This window comes from Peromyscus maniculatus, chromosome 2, assembly GCF_049852395.1.
Source record: "Peromyscus maniculatus bairdii isolate BWxNUB_F1_BW_parent chromosome 2, HU_Pman_BW_mat_3.1, whole genome shotgun sequence".
Classification (NCBI taxonomy): domain Eukaryota; kingdom Metazoa; phylum Chordata; class Mammalia; order Rodentia; family Cricetidae; genus Peromyscus; species Peromyscus maniculatus.
The window spans coordinates 81,017,366-81,037,759 of record NC_134853.1 but is presented as its reverse complement, the minus strand read 5'-3'; the positions used below and the strand labels follow the sequence as shown (position 1 = coordinate 81,037,759).

Below are 20,394 nucleotides of genomic sequence, written 5' to 3'. Positions count from 1 at the left end.
ATGGACCCCTTTGTAATTGGCTCCCACTGACCTCCACACCAGTGTTCTCAGGAACCCAAGACCCTACCATAGGATCCCTGGGTTATCTCGGTTTGAGAGTTTGTGGTATAGAGGAGCTGGTATGTAGCCCAGCATCCTGCCAAGGGCTAAGCACCAATTCCCTATGGAGTCAGTGCAGAGCACAGGTATATGGAAAGGAAGCCAGTGGTACTGACTTATGCTGACTCTGGAAAACCCGGACAGGAGACAGGGCTGCATCCATGTGTGGACAGCTGCGGCAGGCCAAGAAGGCAGTGCCCTCCAAGCCAGTGTCCTTGGCATCTTGGCTCAACACCTATTCAGAGCGAGGCTGAGCATGAGGGCTGTGGGTTGGGCATCTCCCCCACTGACTGCCAGGGTACATACTATTCAGCTGGCTGTGCGGGTGTCCCCTCCTCCCTCGTCATTCTCAGGGACTCATCAGAGGGAGGAAGATAAGACTTGTATCAAAATCAAATGACATCATCCCTTCCAGGTTTGTTCCTCAGATGTACAGGATTCCAAGTTCCTTTTAAAGCTGTAACTGTAAATGCTACGCAAGCCTGTAGCCCATTCTTGTTCTTGGTACATGGAATGATGTAAGGGATTGAACTGCGGGGTTGCTTTTCCCACAACATCCCTTTCTCATTCAGGCAGGAACTGACACATAGCAAGTGCTCAATAAAAGTATGACTGCAAGGATTGATTGCATTGGAATGATCACATCTTAATCCTCAGCATGAATGCCTCCAGAAAACTTCTCTGTTTTCGTTGTTGTTTACTATGTAAATAGAGTAAGTTTGTGATTGGCAGGACACTTGGTGAGTTACATCCGTGGTCCTTCCCAGCTCCACAATACTTTGAATGCAAAAGACCTGAGAGCATTTTTACATGGCAAGCTAAGTTACATTTGACTAATTTGTTTTCTTTAACAGATTGTAAAGGAGGAGCCCACATTTGTAAATATCAATAAGAAATCGAGTCTTCAGGACACTAATGTAAGGTCTGTTGCTTCTTGTTTGAATGGGGGAATGATACTGTGTCCTCCCACTGTGCTGGAAGGATCGCGCCTGGGGAACCGGGTGACAAGAGCGGAGAGAATATGGGCCCAAGGAAACCAGTTTCAAGACTCCCTGTAAGCCTCCAGAAGGCTGCTTAGTCCCAGACTGACACCACTGCCTGCTGTGCTAGCACAGAATTCAACCTCCTTGCGTGGTTCCTGGAGCGTGCAGAGCTGACCTTACAGTTCTCCAGTAAGACGCTCAAAAGCTCTGCTCTCAGAGTGGAGTTCACCCTTGCCTACACAGGAAAGAGGACCCTTCCCAGTGGTTTCTGCTCACTGCTCTTCCCTGGGCCTGTCATTTCTGTGCTCTGTCAGAACTGGAACCACATGGGTTCACTGATGCTCTCAGCCACTATCACCCCACCCCATACCCTGGAGGAAATCCCTCTCTCAGCCCTAAGTGACTGACATCCTGTCATCATGGCAATCCTTTTGGCATCTTGGTGGTCTTTCATCACCTGCTCCTCACGGGGCATTCTTGGGTACCCCTCAAATGTACAACAGAGTCTCATACTGAAAAGCCTAGGTTCTGGCTGGGGAGGTTAACGAAGTAGTAGAGAGCATGCCTAGCATGCTTAAGGCCCTGGCTTCTATCCTCAACAACACAAAACAGATAAATAAACCAAACACTAGACTCCCGAGTCCCACCCCAGTTCTTGAGCTCCTGTGTATTGGTGGATGGGAGTAGGAGAGGTGGTGAGGACCCAAAAAGGCATTTTAGTGAATACCTGAGTGTCATGTGGAATTGCTACACCCAAGGCTCAAAGCAAAAGCTAAAGTTTCTCTCTGTTGTCTTATGACTGCCAGTCTGTATTCTTGTCCAAGTTTGTCCATGTTTGTCATCCTCCAGGGATACATTCCTGCCTGGACTTCTCAGGGACTTAATTCAGGCTGGGGGGTGGGGAGTGGGGGGTGGGGTGGGCAGCTGAGTTGGAGAGTACTTTTCTATCACGTGCAAGGGCCTGAGTTCCATCCCCAGCACTGGAAAAAGCAAACCAACCAAACAAAAGCCTTTTCCCACCCTGTCCACCATCCTTCCTTCACCTGTCTCCAGGCTTGGAGAACAGCATTATTATCTACTTCCTACCCAAGCTTGAAACTCAGGAGTCCTTGTCCCCACCCACCCACCTCATCCCCTTGTCTAATTGGTCATCACCATGCATCAATTTGACTTTTGTATTATCTCCAAAGATATGTTCAGGAACATAATCCCTGCCCTTCCCTATAGCAAGCTTTCTCATCGGACTATCTTTGGATCACTAGCCCCCAAATAATGACTCAGAGACTTATTATTAATTATGAAAGCTTGGCCTTAGCTTAGGCTTTTCCCCACTAGCTCCTATAACTGAAATTAACCCATTTTTTTTTTATTAATCTACATTGTACCACATGGCTTTTACCTCTCTCCCAATTTGTGTGTCCAGCTTGTTCCACATCTTGATGGTATCCCCTCTTCCTCTCTCTGCTAGGAAGTCCCGCCTATCTCTCCTGCCTAGCTATTGGCTGTTTGGCTTTTTATTACACCAGTCATAGCAGCGCATCTCACACAGCGTACAAATATCCCACAACACCTCCCTACCCTTCATTGTCTCTAATTCTAGATCATTAATACCCTGGCTCTCCCACCGGTACACTCTTGGCTCTGAGGGCACTTTTGCAATGCAAACCTGATAATGCCACTCCTCAGACTAAAACCTTTTGTGACTGTCATTGCCTCCAGAGTAAACTCAGCCTGATGTTCCTCCTGACAGGTCTCTCCCTGTTTTCCTTCTGGTCCCTTCCCCTTGCCCTGCTGCTGGGACCTCTTCTATGTCGGGGTGGTGAGGATGGTACCCTGCATTCAGCCAGGCCTCCACTCGGTCTCTTACATTGATGGTCTTCCCTGCATTAGGCTGAGAACCCTAGGAGATAGGGTCGTTTCAGGGACCATGTGCAGCTACCTTGCAGTTCCTGCCTAGGGAACCATGAATGCAGCACATTGACTTCGATTCCTTGTTCATCCTTTCCTGTGTTTCTTCAGCAAGCGTTTACTAGGCACTAGCTGCATACTTCCCATGTAAGCAGGTCATGAATAGAAGAGAATATGGAAGTGAGGAAGTGCCCATTACTTTGTCAGGAGGCCCTTGCTCAGGGCCTCAGCTTGTCTCCATGCCTCTTTAGTGTTAGGAGGTAATTACTGTTTTTTAAAAAATATGAAATCAGTTATGACTGTAAGAATGCATTAAAGGCTTCTTAAAATCACTGTTTTGGGGCCAGGGAGATGGCTTAAATGACTGAAAGGTCTTGCTGTCGAGCTTTACGACCTCAGTTTAATCCTCAGACCCACATGATAGAAGTACTGTCTGTTCTCCAACCTCTGTGCACAGGCGTGCACATACACAGAGAATAAGTCAATAAAATCTGATAAAGATCAGTCTTAAAAAGATCCATTGGGTTGTCATAAATGACTGAGGCAAAATAACAGGGAAATTTGATATATTTTTACTTTTATTTATGTGTTTGAGGGTATACACCTGTATATAGGTGCCCTGAGAGGCTAGAAGAGAGCATCATATCTTCTGGAGGCATTATGGGTAGTCATGAGTGCTGGAAATTGAACTCAGGTCCTTTGGAAGAGCAGTAAGCATTCTTAACCACTGAGCCATCTCTTTTTGAAAACATTTTCTCAAATACATAGTATTAAAAATATTTTGGAAACAGTCCTAAAGTTCTTCTGATTATACTTTTTCAGTTAAAATACTAGACTGTGGACACAGTATTTACTGTTCACTGTAGCTTCATTATAGACTACAGTGTTATAGCCTTTGTGGGCTACTGGGCTAAGTATCATGGCTACCGGATATTGGGAGCTGAGCCTGGGTTAGCCATGGGGTTTTCTTCATTCGTTTCACAGCAAGACCTGGCTGTGAACCAAACCCTCAGACTGGGGTTGGAGCTTTTGAGCAAGGCAGTTTTATCTGGTCTCCCACCTGGTTGTATTTAGTTCCTCACTTGCTACAGTCTCATCTCTATAATTTTTGCTTGTTTTTGTGATTCTGGAACCTTTCTGGTTTTGTAATATCATATCAATTATTAATTGTCAAGAGCAATTGGATATCTGGGCCGTCAGAATCGGTAAACTGTATATTAACTGAGAATCAGTCCAGAAGGATAATACAAGAACACTAACCTTTTTTTTCTTTTCCTGTGTCTCCAGAAGCCCCATTCCTATACGCGTGGAAGCAGCCCAGCCAGCTGTGGAGAAGCCAGAAATCAAGCCTCCCCGAGTGAGGAAGTTAACAAGACAATACAGTTTGTGAGTTCTGCACTTGTCTACCCCCCCAATTATGCATGAATATTTAGTGATAGCCCTTCCCAGGCACCTTCTCAGATGGCCATCCCCCGGACTCCATCTAATTCGCATTCAGGTCATAATGGCCCTAGAGTTTTCTCCATGAAAACGTCACACAGAGGCCACACTTGTCATCACTGACTGTGGTGTAGTAAACTGTTCCCAGCATTCCATGCTTACCACCTTACAGGGGACTGGGAGTCTGGCACAGCCTCTCTGTGCTTCTCTGTTGGGGTCTCCTGCAAGGCTACAAATTGGCCCCTAGGGCCTTGGTCACCTCTGAAGGCTCCTTTATGTGGTTGCTATCAGAATCCATGGTCAGGGAGGCTGTTGGACCCAGGTTAGCCTAAGCTTACAGTCTTGTAAGGTTTCTCTGTCCGAGAGCATGTGAGAGGAGGCAGGGAGAAGGCCAGCAAGATGAAGGTTAGTCTTGTATAGCTTCATCACAGAAAAGACCTTCTATTGTTTTCGACATGTTCTGTTTATTGGAAACATGTTGCTAGGCCCAGCTCACACTCTAGAAGAGGATTACATGGGTGAATGATTACTAAGACAGGAACCACCAGAGGCCACAGGAGAAGCTGCCTCCACACCCCATGTCTTGATAGTAAAGTGCTTAGCATAATCAGTCAGCAGAGAGAAGCATGGAGCTACCTAAGATGTCAGGACCCACCCAGTTTTCTTCCACTTAATCCAACAAAAATCTCTTGGCTGCTGTTCCAGGCATTGTCAGGTATTAGCAAAACGGCGGTGACAATCCCTATCTGACATCTCACTTTGTAGTCTCATAGCGTCCTGGAGGCAGAGACAGACTTGTAAATAACTGCCCAAACAAGACAGGTGAGCGCCGTAAAAAGGGCAGGTGGGCTCAATGGAGAACCAACTGCAGTGGCGTCCTCATTTTTGGCCCCGACTGTGACTCGGGCACTACCCCTGGGTGTGACATTTGTGAGAGAGCTGCAGAGGAATCTCCAGGCACAGTGGGAAATGTGGGCAGTCTCGGCCTCCAAAGATTTCAGATAATGTTCAGACCCGTCTGTAGCTCTGAGATCCTGAGAAATGATCCCAGGATTCCATTTTCTCGTGTGTGTGTGTGTGTGTGTGTGTGTGTGTGTGTGTGTGTGTGTGTGTGTTCACCTCTTAGAAAGCCCTCCAAGTGGCCACTCCTCCCCCGGAGCTGCTCAAGACCTCACCTACAGGGTATTTAAGCTCCGGTCCCTAGACCTGCCACGTGATTTCTCCCCCCCCCATCTCACTTCTGGAGGGGGGGGGGCTTGAGAGTCACCCGAGAGTGCTTGGCTCATTAAACCTGGACTTTTAATTTGGCTTGGTCTGGCTTATTTGTGTTGGCTGAGAAACCCACTCCCAGGGATTCAAAACTACCTATCATGCATGTTTGCACGTGTATGGGCACACATGTGTACGTGTGCACCTGTGTGTGCATGCATTTAAAGGACAGAGGTTGATATACGGAATCTACCTTATTCACTGAGGCAGAGTCTCTCAGTCAAACCCAAAGCTCACTGACATGGTTCGTCACTAACCAGCATGCTCTGGGGCCCCCTGGCTCTGCTTTTGGAGGCTGGAGTTCCAGGCAGGCCACCAGACCCGCCAAACATTTATGTGGGTTTTCAGGGATCCAAACTGTGGTCCTCAGGCTTGGACAGCAAACGCTTTAACACTGAGGCGTCTCTTTGGGCCCCCTTTCTGTCCGTCTCTATTCTTTAGTTCCTTTCTTTCACAGTATTGGAGACCCGGCCAATGCAAAGCAGGTGCTTACCACTGAGCTACATCTCTAGTCGGTTTTTCACATTTTATTTTGAGAGAGGTCTCCCTGCATTGCCCAGGCCGACTTGGAACTTCTGACCTCCCTGCCTCAGCCTCCTGAGTAGCTGGGATTACAGGTCTGTGACACCAGGCCGGCTCCCAATGTTTTTCCTTCATCTGTCTGTAAAGTGAGCTAATAGCCATCTCTAAGGGATTTTGTGAGGGGTCTGGCCAAAGGCTGTGCTTCTGAGAAAAACTGTAGGGATCCGGGATGCTAAGGGAAGTTGGGGTGCAGTCCCAGAGACAGTCCCCAAACAGCCAGCAGAGATGTGCCATTAGCTCCTTGTGGGAAGGTAAAGGGGTGCACTCAGGGGGTCTTAAGAGCAGCCACGTGCCACCTCACCAGCCCTGATGGGAACTTAGGGGCATATAGCAGCAGTGTTTCTGGGAGAGCCTGAGTGGCTAGAACTCAGGTAATTAACAGCTCTAATGATCTCTGGGGAACAAATTAAACCATGAAAATCTTCCCCCAGGACAAGGCTGGCAGGGCTTGCCTTCCCTTTCACATTTCAGAATTCAAAATGTCATTACCACCCATTTGGGATAGGTAATCATTAAATAATGCCTAACTATAGGTAACCTGGAAGGAAAGAAAATTTCACTTAATCACCAAATTGGCTGTTGTTTAAAAAAAAGAAAGAAAGAAAGAAAAAGAAAAGGAGAAACCTTTTTATCTTTGCATTACTGCACTTCGGGGGCGGGGGGAAGGAGTTTCAAGGCAAAAATCAAAAATCTTCCCCACAAAAACTTGTTAAACTGTTTTGAAAGCCAGGTGTGGTGGCACATGACTGTACCCTCCGTGCTTGGGAGGCAGCAGTGGGAGGGTCAGGAGTTTGAGCTAGCCTGGGCTGCATTGGTAAAACAACAATATTTTACGAATTTATCATGAATTACCTCAGAAACTGAAGTTGGAGACTTACTGGATTTTAAATATGGTTCTTTGGTATAAGGTCTAAGACAAAAGACTTTTTTTTTAAAATATAAGGGGGGGCTGGAGAGATAGGTCAGTGGTTGAAAACACTTGCTGCTTTCTCAGAGGACCCCCATTCTTCAGGTGACTCACACCTACCTGTCATTCCAGCTCTAGGGGGATCTGATGCCCTCTTCTGGACACTGAGGGTACCTGCACATACATGGTGTACATACATACACAGAGAGAAATAAAAAATAATAATAATACACCTTCTTTTAGAAAGAAGAATTTGGAGCTTTTCCTATTTTAGGCACTCTGGGTTGACTTCCTACTATAAGAAATGAGCTGTTTTTTTTTTAAAATGTAAAAACAAATAGTGATTCTGCTTTTAGGGTTAAAGTGCTTTTATATAAGGTTAAAAAAATTCACCCCACTCTTCTGTATCACTGTATGATTAACTTTTTAAAAAAAAAATTGGTAAAAACCTGTCTAGGCTGACAGCTCAGTGATTTAGAGTACAACTGTTCTTGCCGAGGCTTGAGTACCAGTGTCCAGATCATGTAGGTCACCACTGCCTGTGGCTCCAGCTGTAGGGGGCATCTGATACTTCTGGCCTCCATAGGCACGTGCACACATCCACGCGCATACACATAAATTTAAAATAAATCTTACAAATGAAAAGGGTTAGAGAGATGGTTCATGAGCTTGATTCCTGCTGCCTCGCCGAAGTGGAGTCTATAGTGCACAGCCTCTGTGTCTATTTGGACTTACTGTGACATGAATGTCCAGCCAAGTGTCTACTAGCAAATACACAGCTAAGAAAATAGGATATGGCCATGTAGTGGAGCATTTCTCAACATAAAAGGGAAAGGCATTTTGTTATACACCACAGTGTCGTTGGATTTTGAAAGCATCACTTGCTTCCGTGAGGGCTCAGGAATAGGCAAGCTCATGGACAGAGGGACATGGTTGGGGACTGTATATAGTGGGGTGGCTACATAACTGTGAATGTAGGTCACGCCACAGAAGGGTTTGTATATAAGTGGTTAAAATGATAAATATCATGTTATGTGTGGTTTGCCGCAATCACACACGCACACGCGCACACACACACACACACACACACACACACACACACACACACACACACTGGCTTTTGGTCTTGGATCTTGTAAACTTGACGTTGAGTGGGCATCGATTTGGAGAGCCGTGTCCTCCCATTTTGGCCTCTTCTCCCCTCCCAGAACCCCTCACGGGCTGTGTATTATTGTAATGAGCAGAGCTTCATGTGCTTTTAGTAACCGCAGTGATGAAGATGACCTCCCTCCAGACCTGGCTGAGGCAGTGGGAGCCACCACAGCCACAACCACAAACACCACGATGTCTGCCACTCAAGTCACAGTGCCGCTGGCGTCCCCCAAAGTCCAGAAAGTCAGCTCGCCTCAGAAGTCAGAAGTCAAGAGCCCACTGTCCCCAGGGGCCAAGGTATGGGAAAGAGCCTGAGGCATAATACACACTTGGTAAATGGCACTCAGCTTGAGCACTTAAATTTTGCGTAATCAGTTGCATGCATGCATGCATTAAAAAACAGTAAAACCAGACTGGTAATTTAACTCAGTTGGTAGAGTTAAAGCTACGTATTTGATCGCTAGCACAGGTAGGCCAGGCACAGGGGCACACACCCATAATCCCAAATCAGGGGGTGAAGGCAGGATCAGAAGTTTCAGGTCATACTCCACTATATAGTGAGTTCGAGGCTAATGTGAGACCTGTCTTTAAAAAAGCAAAGCCAGTTTAAAATGATGAGATTAAGTTTGGTTCCACGGCAAAAGAGTTGATAATTAAAAATAAAAGGAGCAGCTGGACAGTGATGGTGAATGCCTTTAATCCCAGCACTGGGGAGGCAGAGGCAGTTGGATCTCTGTGAGTTCGAGGCCAGCCTGATCTATAAGCGAGTTCCAGGACAGCCAGAGCTGTTACACAAAGGAACCCTGTCTTTAAAAAAATCCAACAAATTAATTAATTATTATTATTTTTTTTTTGAGACAGGGTTTCTCTGTGTAGCTTTGGTGCCTGTCCTGGAACTCACTCTGTAGACCAGGCTGGCCTCGAACTCACAGCGATCTGCCTGCCTGTGCCTCCCGAGTGCTGGGATTAAAGGCATGGGCCACCACCGCCCGGCCCTAATTAATTAATTTTTAAAAGGAACAGAGTATCTGACAAATATTTATGAGAGACATTTTATGATGTAAAACTCAACAGCATGCACTGTATTTTAGGGCATGTTCAGGAGATTCTTGGGGGTAATGTTGTTTTATATCACTCTGTGGCCCTGGGTGCCTTTAAAGCCAGGTATGGAGGCATACGTCTTTAGTCTCAGTGCTTAGAAAGCAGAAGCAGGTGGGTCTCTATGAGTTCAAGGCCAGCCTGGTCTCCTGAGTGAGTTCCAGGACAGCCATCCAGGGCTACATAGTGAGACCCTGTCCTGAAAACAGACAGACAAACAACAAACAAGTGAAATTCCCTCTTACAGGCTGGTAAGAGAGCTCAGGAGTTAAGGTGCTTGACTCCAAGTCTGGTGATCTGAACTGGGTCCCCAAGACCTACATGGTGTAAGGAAAGAGCTGACTCCCCAAAGTTGTCCCCTGACCTCCACACCCACCTGTGGCATATGTGCACGTGTATGCATGCACACATACAACAAGTCAATGTAACTTCAAAAGATGAAAAGTGTTTTAAACCATCTTGAAATATCATAAAAGTAAAGGGAAGAGTAGTGCCCACCCCCTCCAGCCCCACTCCATAATGGACAATTTGGAGAAATAGAAAACATAGATGTGAGCCGGGCGTTGGTGGCGCATGCTTTTAATCCCAGCACTCGGGAGGCAGAGCCAGGCGGATCTCTGTGAGTTCGAGGCCAGCCTGGGCTACCAAGTGAGCTCCAGGAAAGGCGCAAAGCTACACAGAGAAACCCTGTCTCGAAAAACCAAAAAAAAAAAAAAAAAAAAACATAGATGTGTTCCCATCCCATGCCTTATATTAGATAAGGCGTGTTGATTGTTTGAAAATGAGAAATACCACTCAGTTTGAAATTTCAGGAAGTTGCAAGTGTGAATGCTGGTGACAGAGACTTTCCGTGAAATACTCTCTTGCTTTTCTCTGGCTGGCTCTGTCACCGGCCACTCTTCGGCGGTTGGGTTCAAATACAATTGACCGCGTTACTGTCCCTGCTGAGCCAAAGATGGCTGTGGTCCATGCAACTCCTGAGGGGAGATATATACAGGGAGCAGATGCCCTGACCGCAAGGTGGAAGCTCCAGTGGGCTCCAGCTCCCCCATTCACACGCCAGTAATAGCTCCCCAAAGGGCAATCTTTTTCAAAGCCCATATTCCTTCAGCCTTAGCTCCCCCGACTCTTAAAAATGAGAAGCTCAGCACCAAAGCTCACATTGGCATGGAAACCTTGCTGGGCCTCGTGAGAGCCACTGGATCCCTGAGGCTTGTGCAGCTTCCAGGGTCACTATTCTTGGCAAGATCTAAACAGCGGTGTTCCAGGCCCGTAGACTGTATGGCGAGGTCCACCTTTCCCAAGGCCCTTTCTTCATGTGTCTAAAATAGACACAAGAGTGTGACTGTGTTGACTGGTGCAGACTGGGGCTCTCTGGCGATCTAGAGGGTGAATCCTGGCATCTTTTTTGAATTTCGTGTTGCTTGAGGTAGCGTTTTGCCACATAGCTGCCTGGTCTGGTACTTACTCTGTGGCCCAGGATGGCCTTGAACCCATGGGAAGTTGTCTGTCCTAGCCTCCCAAGTGCCAGGGTTATAGATGTGTGCCACCATACTGGCTTCACTGCCTGTAACAGGGATTCTTCTTACAGTTTGTCAAGTGGGCGACAGGTTCCTTTCATGTATACCACAGCTGGTTAAAAAACAGGCTGCAGCGTTCCAGTGTGTGGAATGGAGAGCAACCACATCCTCCCAAAAGCTCCAGGGCTCCCTCTGCTGGCCATCTCTCTTTTTTAGGCCCCTTATGTCAAATTGATGGGCCTGTGAGTTGTGTTTTGTGCTTCCTCAAAGGGCCTGGGACCTGCCTGTGCAGCTAGGACCCCATAGCACGACAGAGCATTTTCTTGAACACTCTTCAGAGGTTCCAGCGACCCTCCTCATGGTCCTCTCTCTTATTCCCCGACTCTCCGTGAGGGATGGCTTCTTGTTCTATTTATGTGTTCTGCAGACTCTTTGAAGCGGTTCCCCAAAAACCAGTGAAATAAAACAGACTCAAAGCACCGAAGGAAACTGGCTTGTAGCTTTAAAAAGGCCAGATCCCACACCTTACCCTATTTCTATCCATCCAGATTTCAGGGGAAAGATGGGGTTCGGCCTGGCTATTTTGCACACTGCTGAGGGAGGGGCATGTTGCGGGGAGAAGTTGCACTCTGAGCAGCTCATTGTTAGGGAAGTGCAGCCTCTTCCCCCTCCCCTTTTTGAGCCCTGTCATCTGCTCTGGGTATCACTAACCAGGGACATTTCTGCCTGCCTTTGCAGAGCCCCTCTGACCATGGAGGCAGCTTCACCTTGGGGCCAGGCGACCTGCTGATGGACTTCACAGAAGCCACTCCTCTGGTAAACTTAATTTTTCTAAAAGCAGAAAAGCCATAGACCATAGATGCGTCTGGCAGTGGGAGGCTGGAGAGGTGGGCACTGCTGTTGGAGGGCTTCCACGTATTCTGGAAGCTCTCGGGAAGGGTCAGACACCAGGGCCCCAGCAACTTTGGGGGCTCTTGATGGAGGGGTGCTCCTTCTCCTCAGAAGGTGGCTGTAGGGGTCCTGCCGGTGCCTGTCTGCTGCTCCTCGAGTATAATGGGGCTCCTCCATGCTTGGGTCTCAGCTTCCTGGCTTCCCAGGCTGTGCCCTGCATGCCCACCCATCTCTTGCTCTTGCTTTTGGCAATCCATCTGGTCAGAAACACTGGCTCAAGGCTCTTCTCTGGCTTTCCAGACCTGTTATGTCCCCTTCCATCATCTCTCCTGCATACAGGTCCCCCGTTAGGGATAGTGGCCCTCGTGGGACTCCTGCAGCCAAGAAGCCCTTTTTTATAGGACAGAGCCGTAAAGGAGACAGGCAGGCAAGTTCTTACTCTAGTGTCTGGCCACTCTCCACACACGCAATCATTTTGTGCTTTGTTTTTTTTTGAGACAAGGTCTCATGTAGCCCAGGCTGGCTTTGAACTTGCTATGTAGCCAGGGATGCCCTTGAACTTCTGATCCTCCTACCTCTAATTCCTGAGTTCTGGGATACCAGGTGTCTTAGAGTTTCTACTGCTGTGAAGAGACACCATGACCATGGCAACTCTTATAAAGGAAAACATTTAATTGGGGTGGCTGGCTTACAGTTCAGAGGTTTAATCCATTATCATCCTGGTGGGAAGCAAGGCAGCATGCAGGCAGACATGGTACTAGAAAAGGAGCTGAGAGTCTTACACCTAGGCTCACAGGCAACAGGAAGTGGCCTGAGACACTGGGTGTGGCTTGAGCATATATGAGACCTCCACAGTAGCACACTTCCTCGAACAGGACTACACCTACTCCAATGAAACTGTACCTCCTAAAAGTGCCGTTCCCTTTGGGGGCCGTTTTCTTTCAAACCACCACACCAGGTGTGCATCACCATACCTAGTTTGTGCAGTGCTGAGAATTGAACCCAGGGTTTCCTGAACACTGTACAAGCGTCTGCCAGCTGAGCTGCATCTTCAGCTTTCTGCTCCCCTTTAAGAATCTTGCCATTGGATAGTATCCTGTCTTCCCTAAAGCGGGGATATCAGGATATCTTTGTCTCAGAAGAGAAAGAGGAGAAGGAGGGAGGGGGGAATGTACACACACACACACACACACACACACACACACGGGGGGGGGGGAGCGCCATATTGAGACTAGAGTGCAACACAAATATATTATTAGATAATACAGGCAAACTTGGAAATAGCTTTTGGCTAGGCTCAGCCTGATATCTCAATAAAGTTGAGCATAAATCGTGGTCCACTTTGGGCTGGACATAAATCACCATTTGGGCTGTGAGGTAAAATATGAATTAAGTCGGAACCTATTTCCTGAGAGCTTTGTTCTTAGTTATAGGATAGTTCCGGGTTAGAGGGCAGCTCAAGGTGTCCGGGTTGATAAATGGCCAAGCACCATGGAAGAGCTGTGTAGAAGATGCCCAGGGAGAGGCCAGGAGGAAGAGTCATTGGGCATCAACTCGCAAAGAAAAGACTCCTCAGGAGGCTTTCAGGAGAGCCTGGGTAGACACAGTGCTTTTCATTCTATAGCCATCTTTTTTTGCCTAGCGAGTTGGACCAGTCTAAGAGCAGCTGAGAGCTGCCAGGGAAGACCCTGCTCTGGGGACCATCACAATTGAGCGTATGTCATGGTTACTCATGGTCTTCTTGTTAGATAAGTTGTCAAGACCAAAGTACCCTTTTCCCCTTCCCTTCCAACAGAGTTATCACAACTCATGACCTTTCAGCATGACCTCATCAGCCTTTTGCACAGATGCAGAGACTGAGTCCTGGAATAGGCAAATCACACAGGACCACGTGGGATTTGGAACCTTGGTATCTGGCTCCTCCTCCTCCTCTGCTCTATGCATTGGTTTGGAAACAATCTGGCCTCCTCTTCGGGGAATTTGCCACTTTGAAAAGAAGTGATTTCCAGGATGAGGAAGAGAAGAGGGGTCATGGAGGAAAGTCAGAAAGCAACATGCCTTGGTCAGGAGCTGCCAGATACATGCCAGCTGAAGCCTCTTGTCCAGCAGGGCCTTGTGGGAGATGGAATCCCTGGCAGCCACCTGAGAACACCCAGTCCAGCTGGAGGGTAGCTAGCCAGAGAGATCTGGGAACTCTTAGGGTGTATCCTGAGAACCTATGAAGGAGAATGGAGGAGACAGCCAAGTTCTGAGGACCATGTGAAAGGAACTATGCACAGCAGGAATTAGGAGCCAGGGAAAGCTATTCCTCTGAGTTGGACTGACAGGCAACTTCCAGGCTGTTCAATTATGCTGCAGTAGACACCATATGCGTTGGTGTAAGCTGCTGTCCCCTGTCTGGGGCCACGGGATTTTACAGTATGAAGAGGAGTTTATTTGAGAACTAAAATAGTCTCACCCAAGCATAGTAACACACATCTGTAATCAATGTGAAACCCTGACTTAAAAAAAGGCCTTTGCTATTCTATATCAAAAGCCAGCATGAAGAAAGTATTAATTTACTAAAGGGCCTGGTGGATCTAAGAACTATGGTCAATTTATTGACCATAATTAAGAACTGTGGTTAAAACACACCATGACTTCTTACAAGAGTAATAGGATTCCTCTCAAACGCTTGTGTTCGGTCATATAGATTTAATTACTTGTAGAATCAAAAGATCTTGGCTTGGATATTGCAGGCTGGGGTTAGGAAGGAAACAGCATATGGTAGGGAATCCTAGAGATGTGCCAAGTGACTGTCCCCCTTCAGGGACGGTCACCCATCCTCTTTGGTGATGCTTCTCTACATCTCTGGACAGCTCTGACTCAGCTGTGAAACGGGGTCCAGGATGCTGCACTGTATCTGCAGCTGAGGTCCGTGGGCTGCACTGAGGCTGCCCCTCCCCCCCCCCCCCCCCCCCCCCCCCGGCGAGGTCCACAGTGACTGTGTTCTCAGGATGCTTTGAGGTCCAAGTTCTGCATACATGCATAGGTTCTGCAGAGGATGCGTCTGGGAGCATTCCTCGGCACCATAGGCTCTGACCTTTCCTCGTTCCAAATGAGTCCTGTCTCCGTGAGTGCCAAAGAGTGAGAGGGAAGGAAGACGTGGCAGTCTGCTTCTTCCTGTCTCCTGTAGAGCAGCATCTCTCTCACTTTGCCGTTGGACAGCTCAGGGAAGAGTGGACTCAGCACTTTGGGACTAGGAAACCTGCTCCCACGGACCACCGTATCAGTAATTGTGTTCCCCTTCGGTGTCCTAGACTTGAGGTTGGGGTGCAGCCATGAAAGCAAAGCTCCATGCCTGGCTTGTATCCAGCCTGTCCGTGCGCATGGAGCTTCGGGGCCACTTCATCCTGTTTCTTCCCCTACAGATGTAGAAACCAAGGCTCAGACAGGGATGTGCACTTGTTCAAACTCACACAACAGGTTGGCATCAGGCCTAAGACTAGAACCCAAGCCCTATGGCAGGTGACTTGAGTCAGGATGTGTCTCTTTTGTCCCCCTAAGCGGTCCTTGAAGCTTGCCAGGTCCACTGGCCTCAACATTACCTCCAGAGCCTAGGCTTGGAGGAAGCTCTGGGATGCTCGAAGCCTCAACTCAAGTTGGGTCCTGCAGTTCCCTTTTGAGGCATGAGAACGGAGGAGGTTGTGTCTGCGGTCTCAGAGACTCAGCCTGGATGAGGTGTGGTTTATTGGCCACCAGATCTGTACTCTTGGCCCCTGGCCACTCTCTGGATCTTCCCTTCAAAAGAAGAAGGTTGCACTCAGACAAGAACATTGAAATTCTCTGCTGACATCACACAGCAGGTGACCTCTCTCCTATAATCACCTCCGGGCTCACAGCCTCTGTCCAGTTTCCTCTCTCCTCCTGATTGAGATGTCTTCAGTGCCCTGTAATCCTCAGGCCAGCACTAGAAGGAAACTGGAGAGTGAAGAATAGGACCAGATGTTCTGGCATTCATTCAGGAATGTTCCACCGAGACTCTATGAGAACTAATATCATGTTATGACTCTCCATCTTGGCCCAGTATCTGTGAGGTGGAGCATTTCAAAGTATCCAGGTCCAGAAAAAGAAAGAAAGAAAGGAAGGAAGGAAGGAAGGAAGGAAGGAAGGAAGGAAGGAAGGAAGGAAGGAAGGAAGGAAGGAAGGGAAAGAAGGAAGGAAGGAAGGAAGGAAGAAAGAAGAAAAGAAAAGAAAAGAAAAGAAAAGACAAGAAAAGGAATAAGAAGAGTCAAAAGGGGACGCTAGGCACACAGAGCCCTGCCTCGTATTGGGTCAGCCAGTCAGGCTCCCTCCTGCTGGTAACAGACATAAACATCTGTCTCTCTCTGTTCTTGACTCCCCCCCACCCTGTGGAGCTCACCCCTCCCTGAGCTCTGTGTCTTCTAAACTACTCAGCCACAAGGCTACAAAGAGAACCAGTTTGTCCTGAGACAGTAGTAGTGAAGTGTGTACATGACTGGGAGACATGGGTCTGGACTGAGGAAGGCCACATGAGACCTGGGATCAGGCCCTGGTAGGGCGTCAGGACTGGGTTTCCAGTTGGGTCAACCACTTAGTATTTGTTTTGAACTCCATTCTTCCAGGTGGGTTGACACTAAATCTGAAGTCTAGGTGTCCTCTATTTCCCCATGGCTTCTTCGTTGTCCCCCAGGGTTCAGGAGGGGTGTAGAAAAGTCTGGTCAGTGCACTGTGTTATCATTCATAGATACATCTGAGATACTCTCTGCATCTCTAGTGGGGCTTCTGGGGGATCACTGTTTTCGCTTCCTGGCCATCATTCTGTCCTGGGGGCATTCTGTCCTAGGATTCACTGCCTCCTCGCTCTACCTGACCAGGGACTGTGTTCTTCCTTGCTCTTAATTCCTGTTCCCAGCTTAGGCCCTAAGAGAGGGCCTAGCTCACTGTGGCCTCATTACTCAGTATTCTCGCTTGTCTTCCCGTCTCTGTCGGAACGACTTTCTCTTCTCTACTCAGACCAGCAATGTCCTTTCCTCAGCCTATGAAAAAGAATCCCCCCCCAACAACAACAACATTATTATTTATTGATGCCAAGAATCGTTTCATTCTCCCAAAGGGTCACATTTTAAAATTCAAAAGCTAATTATCTATACAAAAAAAAAAGTGGTGTAATAAATGCAGAAATGTCCCAAACAAGAAGGGAAGAGCCAGGAGAAAAGCAAATTGGCATCCTAAGCATCCTGTTAGACGTGTTGTTGATACTTTGTTTCCTGCGCATTGACTAAGAGTCAAGGTTGTGGGTTTACTAGATCAGGAACGTTCATTCATTTACATCTACTCAGGTAACTATTTAGGAAGGTCAAAAGTATTGGAGCAATTACCATAAAAGTCCAGCACTGGACAAAGTCTTAAATCATTCCTAATTATCAGTCCAAATTCTGACCTTTAGGTGATAGGATGTTTTTTGGTTATTTGTGGCAGATTTTATTTCCTTCACTAAACGTATGTTAAGTTCCTGTTGCTATCGGCAGGAGTAGGGGCCCAGGGGTTTATGTGTGGAGGTGTACGTGGAGAGTCCCTGGTGTGGCTGGTTCTAATTGGAGCATGGACACCCTGGGGTCTTGACGCCAGCCAGGCTCCTGCAAGCATCATCTTGTAATTTCTTAAGCAGGCAGGATCTCTCCTGAGGACCCAAGAGAACAGGAGGAGGATTTTAAGTAGGCTGGTAAACTTTAACTGCAGGTGACTAATTTGGATTCACTTAGCTCTGAAAAAAGGCCTTAGAAACAATCAACAAAGAAGGGGTGGAACCTGGGATTCCGACTTTGACCGAATCAGTCTCTGCATCTCCCAGATGTGAATGGGAAGCAGGTCTGTTGACGAGGTTATGGCTGTGAAAGCCCCTGGCAGCTTCTCAGCTCTGCGGTTGTCAGAGGACAGAATCGGACAGATTTAGAGAAGGAAGGCGGCCTGTAATTTCCTTGATCATTCTTTTTAGTGAAAGCTACCCAGAGGCTGTATTTTAATCCTCACTGTGGGATGCTGCCAAGTTTCCTGAGCTAAACGATGCATGTATTTGTTCTCTGGAGCAAGTGGTCCCTCCCTGAAGCCCACACTAACCCTTCAGCAGTCCTATCTTCCTGACACTGAACATCTTCTGTTTGCCATCCTCATCCTCACTCAAACAAGCTTTGTACCTTTGCTGGGCACATGGCACTCCTCAGAGACCTCCCCTACGGGGGTGTGTATGTGTGTGTGTGTGTGGAGCTGGCATCTCAAAAGTGTGGCACTTTCTCCACAATGCTTGGTATGTCTTCCAGTTGAGCAGCAGGACGTTCCCACTTCCAGTAAGGAGATGCCTTAAACCTGGACTCACGGATGAAGAAAGTGGGAGGCTTTGTCTGAGTTCTGAACCCAGATGGCAGAGAGCCAGGAGTATGAGATCCTGAACTCTGTGCTTCTTAGGGGTGCAGCTCTCTCTTGCCATCCTCTGCTGGACACTCACTCCCCTGCACACCTTAGGCAGTACCCTTCCTTGGCTGAGGGTGGGCCAGCACCGGGTGTAGCAGACAAATGCTCTCAAGTGTGTGGCCAGCCCCGCATATTGCTCCCATGCCTGCCATTGCTAACTCATGGCGCTGCTCGTGACTCGGCCTGGGCAATGCTTCGGAACCCTGGCGATGCTGGGGGTGGGGGTGGGGGGAGGGGCTGCTCCCAGTCCTGTGCTCCCGGCACAAGGAGATAGTTTGGCTCTGCCATCCCTGGGAAGGGGTTTGGTTTGTCCTTCTGCTCATGGATTGGAGAAGAGAGGAGAAGGCCAGAGAGAAGAGAGGCAGAGAGGCGGGCAGTGGGCGGGACCGGCGGTGAGCTCTCCAGAGGCTAAGGGCGTCTAGAGAGCAGCCATGGGGAGGCTGGCTGGAGAGGAGTCTGAGTTGCCGGATCTGTCTTGCACTGTGCTGTCTTTCTCTCCTTTCCCACCCTTCTCTCCTCTCTCTCCTCCCGTCTCACCGCCTCTTCCTCCCTGTCTCTCCTCCTCTCCTGTGAGCAGGCAGAGCCCGCCAGCAGCCCTCTCTGTGCCCACTCTCGCGGCTCTCCTCCACTCTCTCTCCCCATGAAGGAAGAGACCACTGGAGTTTGCATGTACCCTCCAATCAAAACGAGGCTGGTAGGTACCCTGACAGGGTGGGGGCCTGCTGGGACACGTGAGGTGGCAGGAGCCCCAGGTGAGGCGGTAGCTGGAATGATGGAGGTGCAGAGGCGCCAGACCTCCAGAGAGCCCTGCTGTGGGGTACTCTCATCCCTGTGTGGATGGGGGAATTTGGGGTCCAGCTGGGGTTGGCCAAGCCAAGACATACACCCTGCTCCTACCCCTTCTTCCATAGCTCTCAAGAACCAAGAGCCATTTGCTTTCTGAGAACTTGGATGAGAAAAGATACTTTCCCAGAGAGGAATATACACTCTGGTAGTCACCTTCTGGGGTCTTAAGTGTCTGTCCTGTGGCAAATACAGTTTTACACTCACCTCCCTCTTCTATTTACTGACATCATGACACACAGGAGTGCTACATGATGACTTAAAAGGAACCATCTTAATCATATCTGAGCATATTTTTATCTTCGCATGTTTCCCTCTGTTTATTCATGTTCATTCATAACTTTACCTGTTAAGTAATAGTAGCCATGTTGTCTCCAATTTTCCCCCTTTTTTGTAGCACTGCGGTGTTTCTGCCTTCTTCTCATTGCCACATCCTACATGGCCATTTATATCCCATCAAGCAAAACGGGTACCACGAGCCTCGGTCCCTCATGTTAGGAAGTGTGCTGTTTGCAATCTGTCACCGTTTCAAGGAACATGCATCATTTTTGTGTCTGGGGTTTCATCTCCTTAGTCTAGACCCTTCTGAGTGATGTAGGATGACTTTGGCTTTTGCCTCCTTCTGAAATGGCTCTGGAGTTGGAAAGTGCCACCAGAATGCAGTAAGTGTGCTCCGCTGTTCCAGGGAGCATTGGGATATCCTGAGAGTGCAGCTTCTTAGACAGCAGTGTAAGGCCGTGGTTTGCAGCTGCTAAGTTCCACGTTTCATTAATAGCCGTAAGGAAGCACTTCCTTTCTACTCTGGTTGGCCTGAGAACTTATCTGCAGATTTCTTATCGCTATGACATTTATTTCAGAATGCCAAGGCAAGGCAAAGAGAATGGGAGAGTGTACTGTGTAAGTTTTGGCTCAAGAGTCTTTGGGAGTTTGTGGCTGATTCTGGAATTTGGGGACATTTATTTGAACAGCTCTGACTGAAGGAAAAGTTGGGTTGGGGTGAACATTACCGCATATGCATTGTAAAGATATTGTTATGCCCATATTGACTGACACCTGTTCTGCCTATTCAGAAAAGAGCTTCTGATCTGGGCCTAGTCTGCAGTGCCCTGTGCCTCCCTTCCCTTTAGAACAGTGTGAAAGTACCAAGGGACTGTCCCGGAGTCCATAGACAAGATCCCATAGGACGCAAAGGGGCTGCCCCTCCCTGGGCAGGGATGGCCTCTGTGCCTTG

The 20,394-nt window shown here is 48.2% G+C and overlaps 1 protein-coding gene across 6 annotated transcripts in view; it reads left to right on the top strand.

The window, feature by feature from the left end:
• Epb41l4b (erythrocyte membrane protein band 4.1 like 4B) overlaps nt 1–20,394 on the top strand; it is a 153,136-nt gene that overhangs the window by 118,552 nt on the left and 14,190 nt on the right. For 2 of the 6 annotated variants that reach the window (XM_076564239.1, XM_076564243.1), the window contains exons 19-23: nt 954–1,021; nt 4,278–4,376; nt 8,451–8,637; nt 11,697–11,774; nt 18,898–19,014. In XM_076564239.1, coding sequence (XP_076420354.1) covers nt 954–1,021; nt 4,278–4,376; nt 8,451–8,637; nt 11,697–11,774; nt 18,898–19,014 — 549 coding nt within the window. The remainder of the gene's footprint in view (nt 1–953; nt 1,022–4,277; nt 4,377–8,450; nt 8,638–11,696; nt 11,775–18,897; nt 19,015–20,394) is intronic. The other 4 variants (XM_076564240.1, XM_076564242.1, XM_006985294.4 and 1 more) reach the window with 3 other exon arrangements.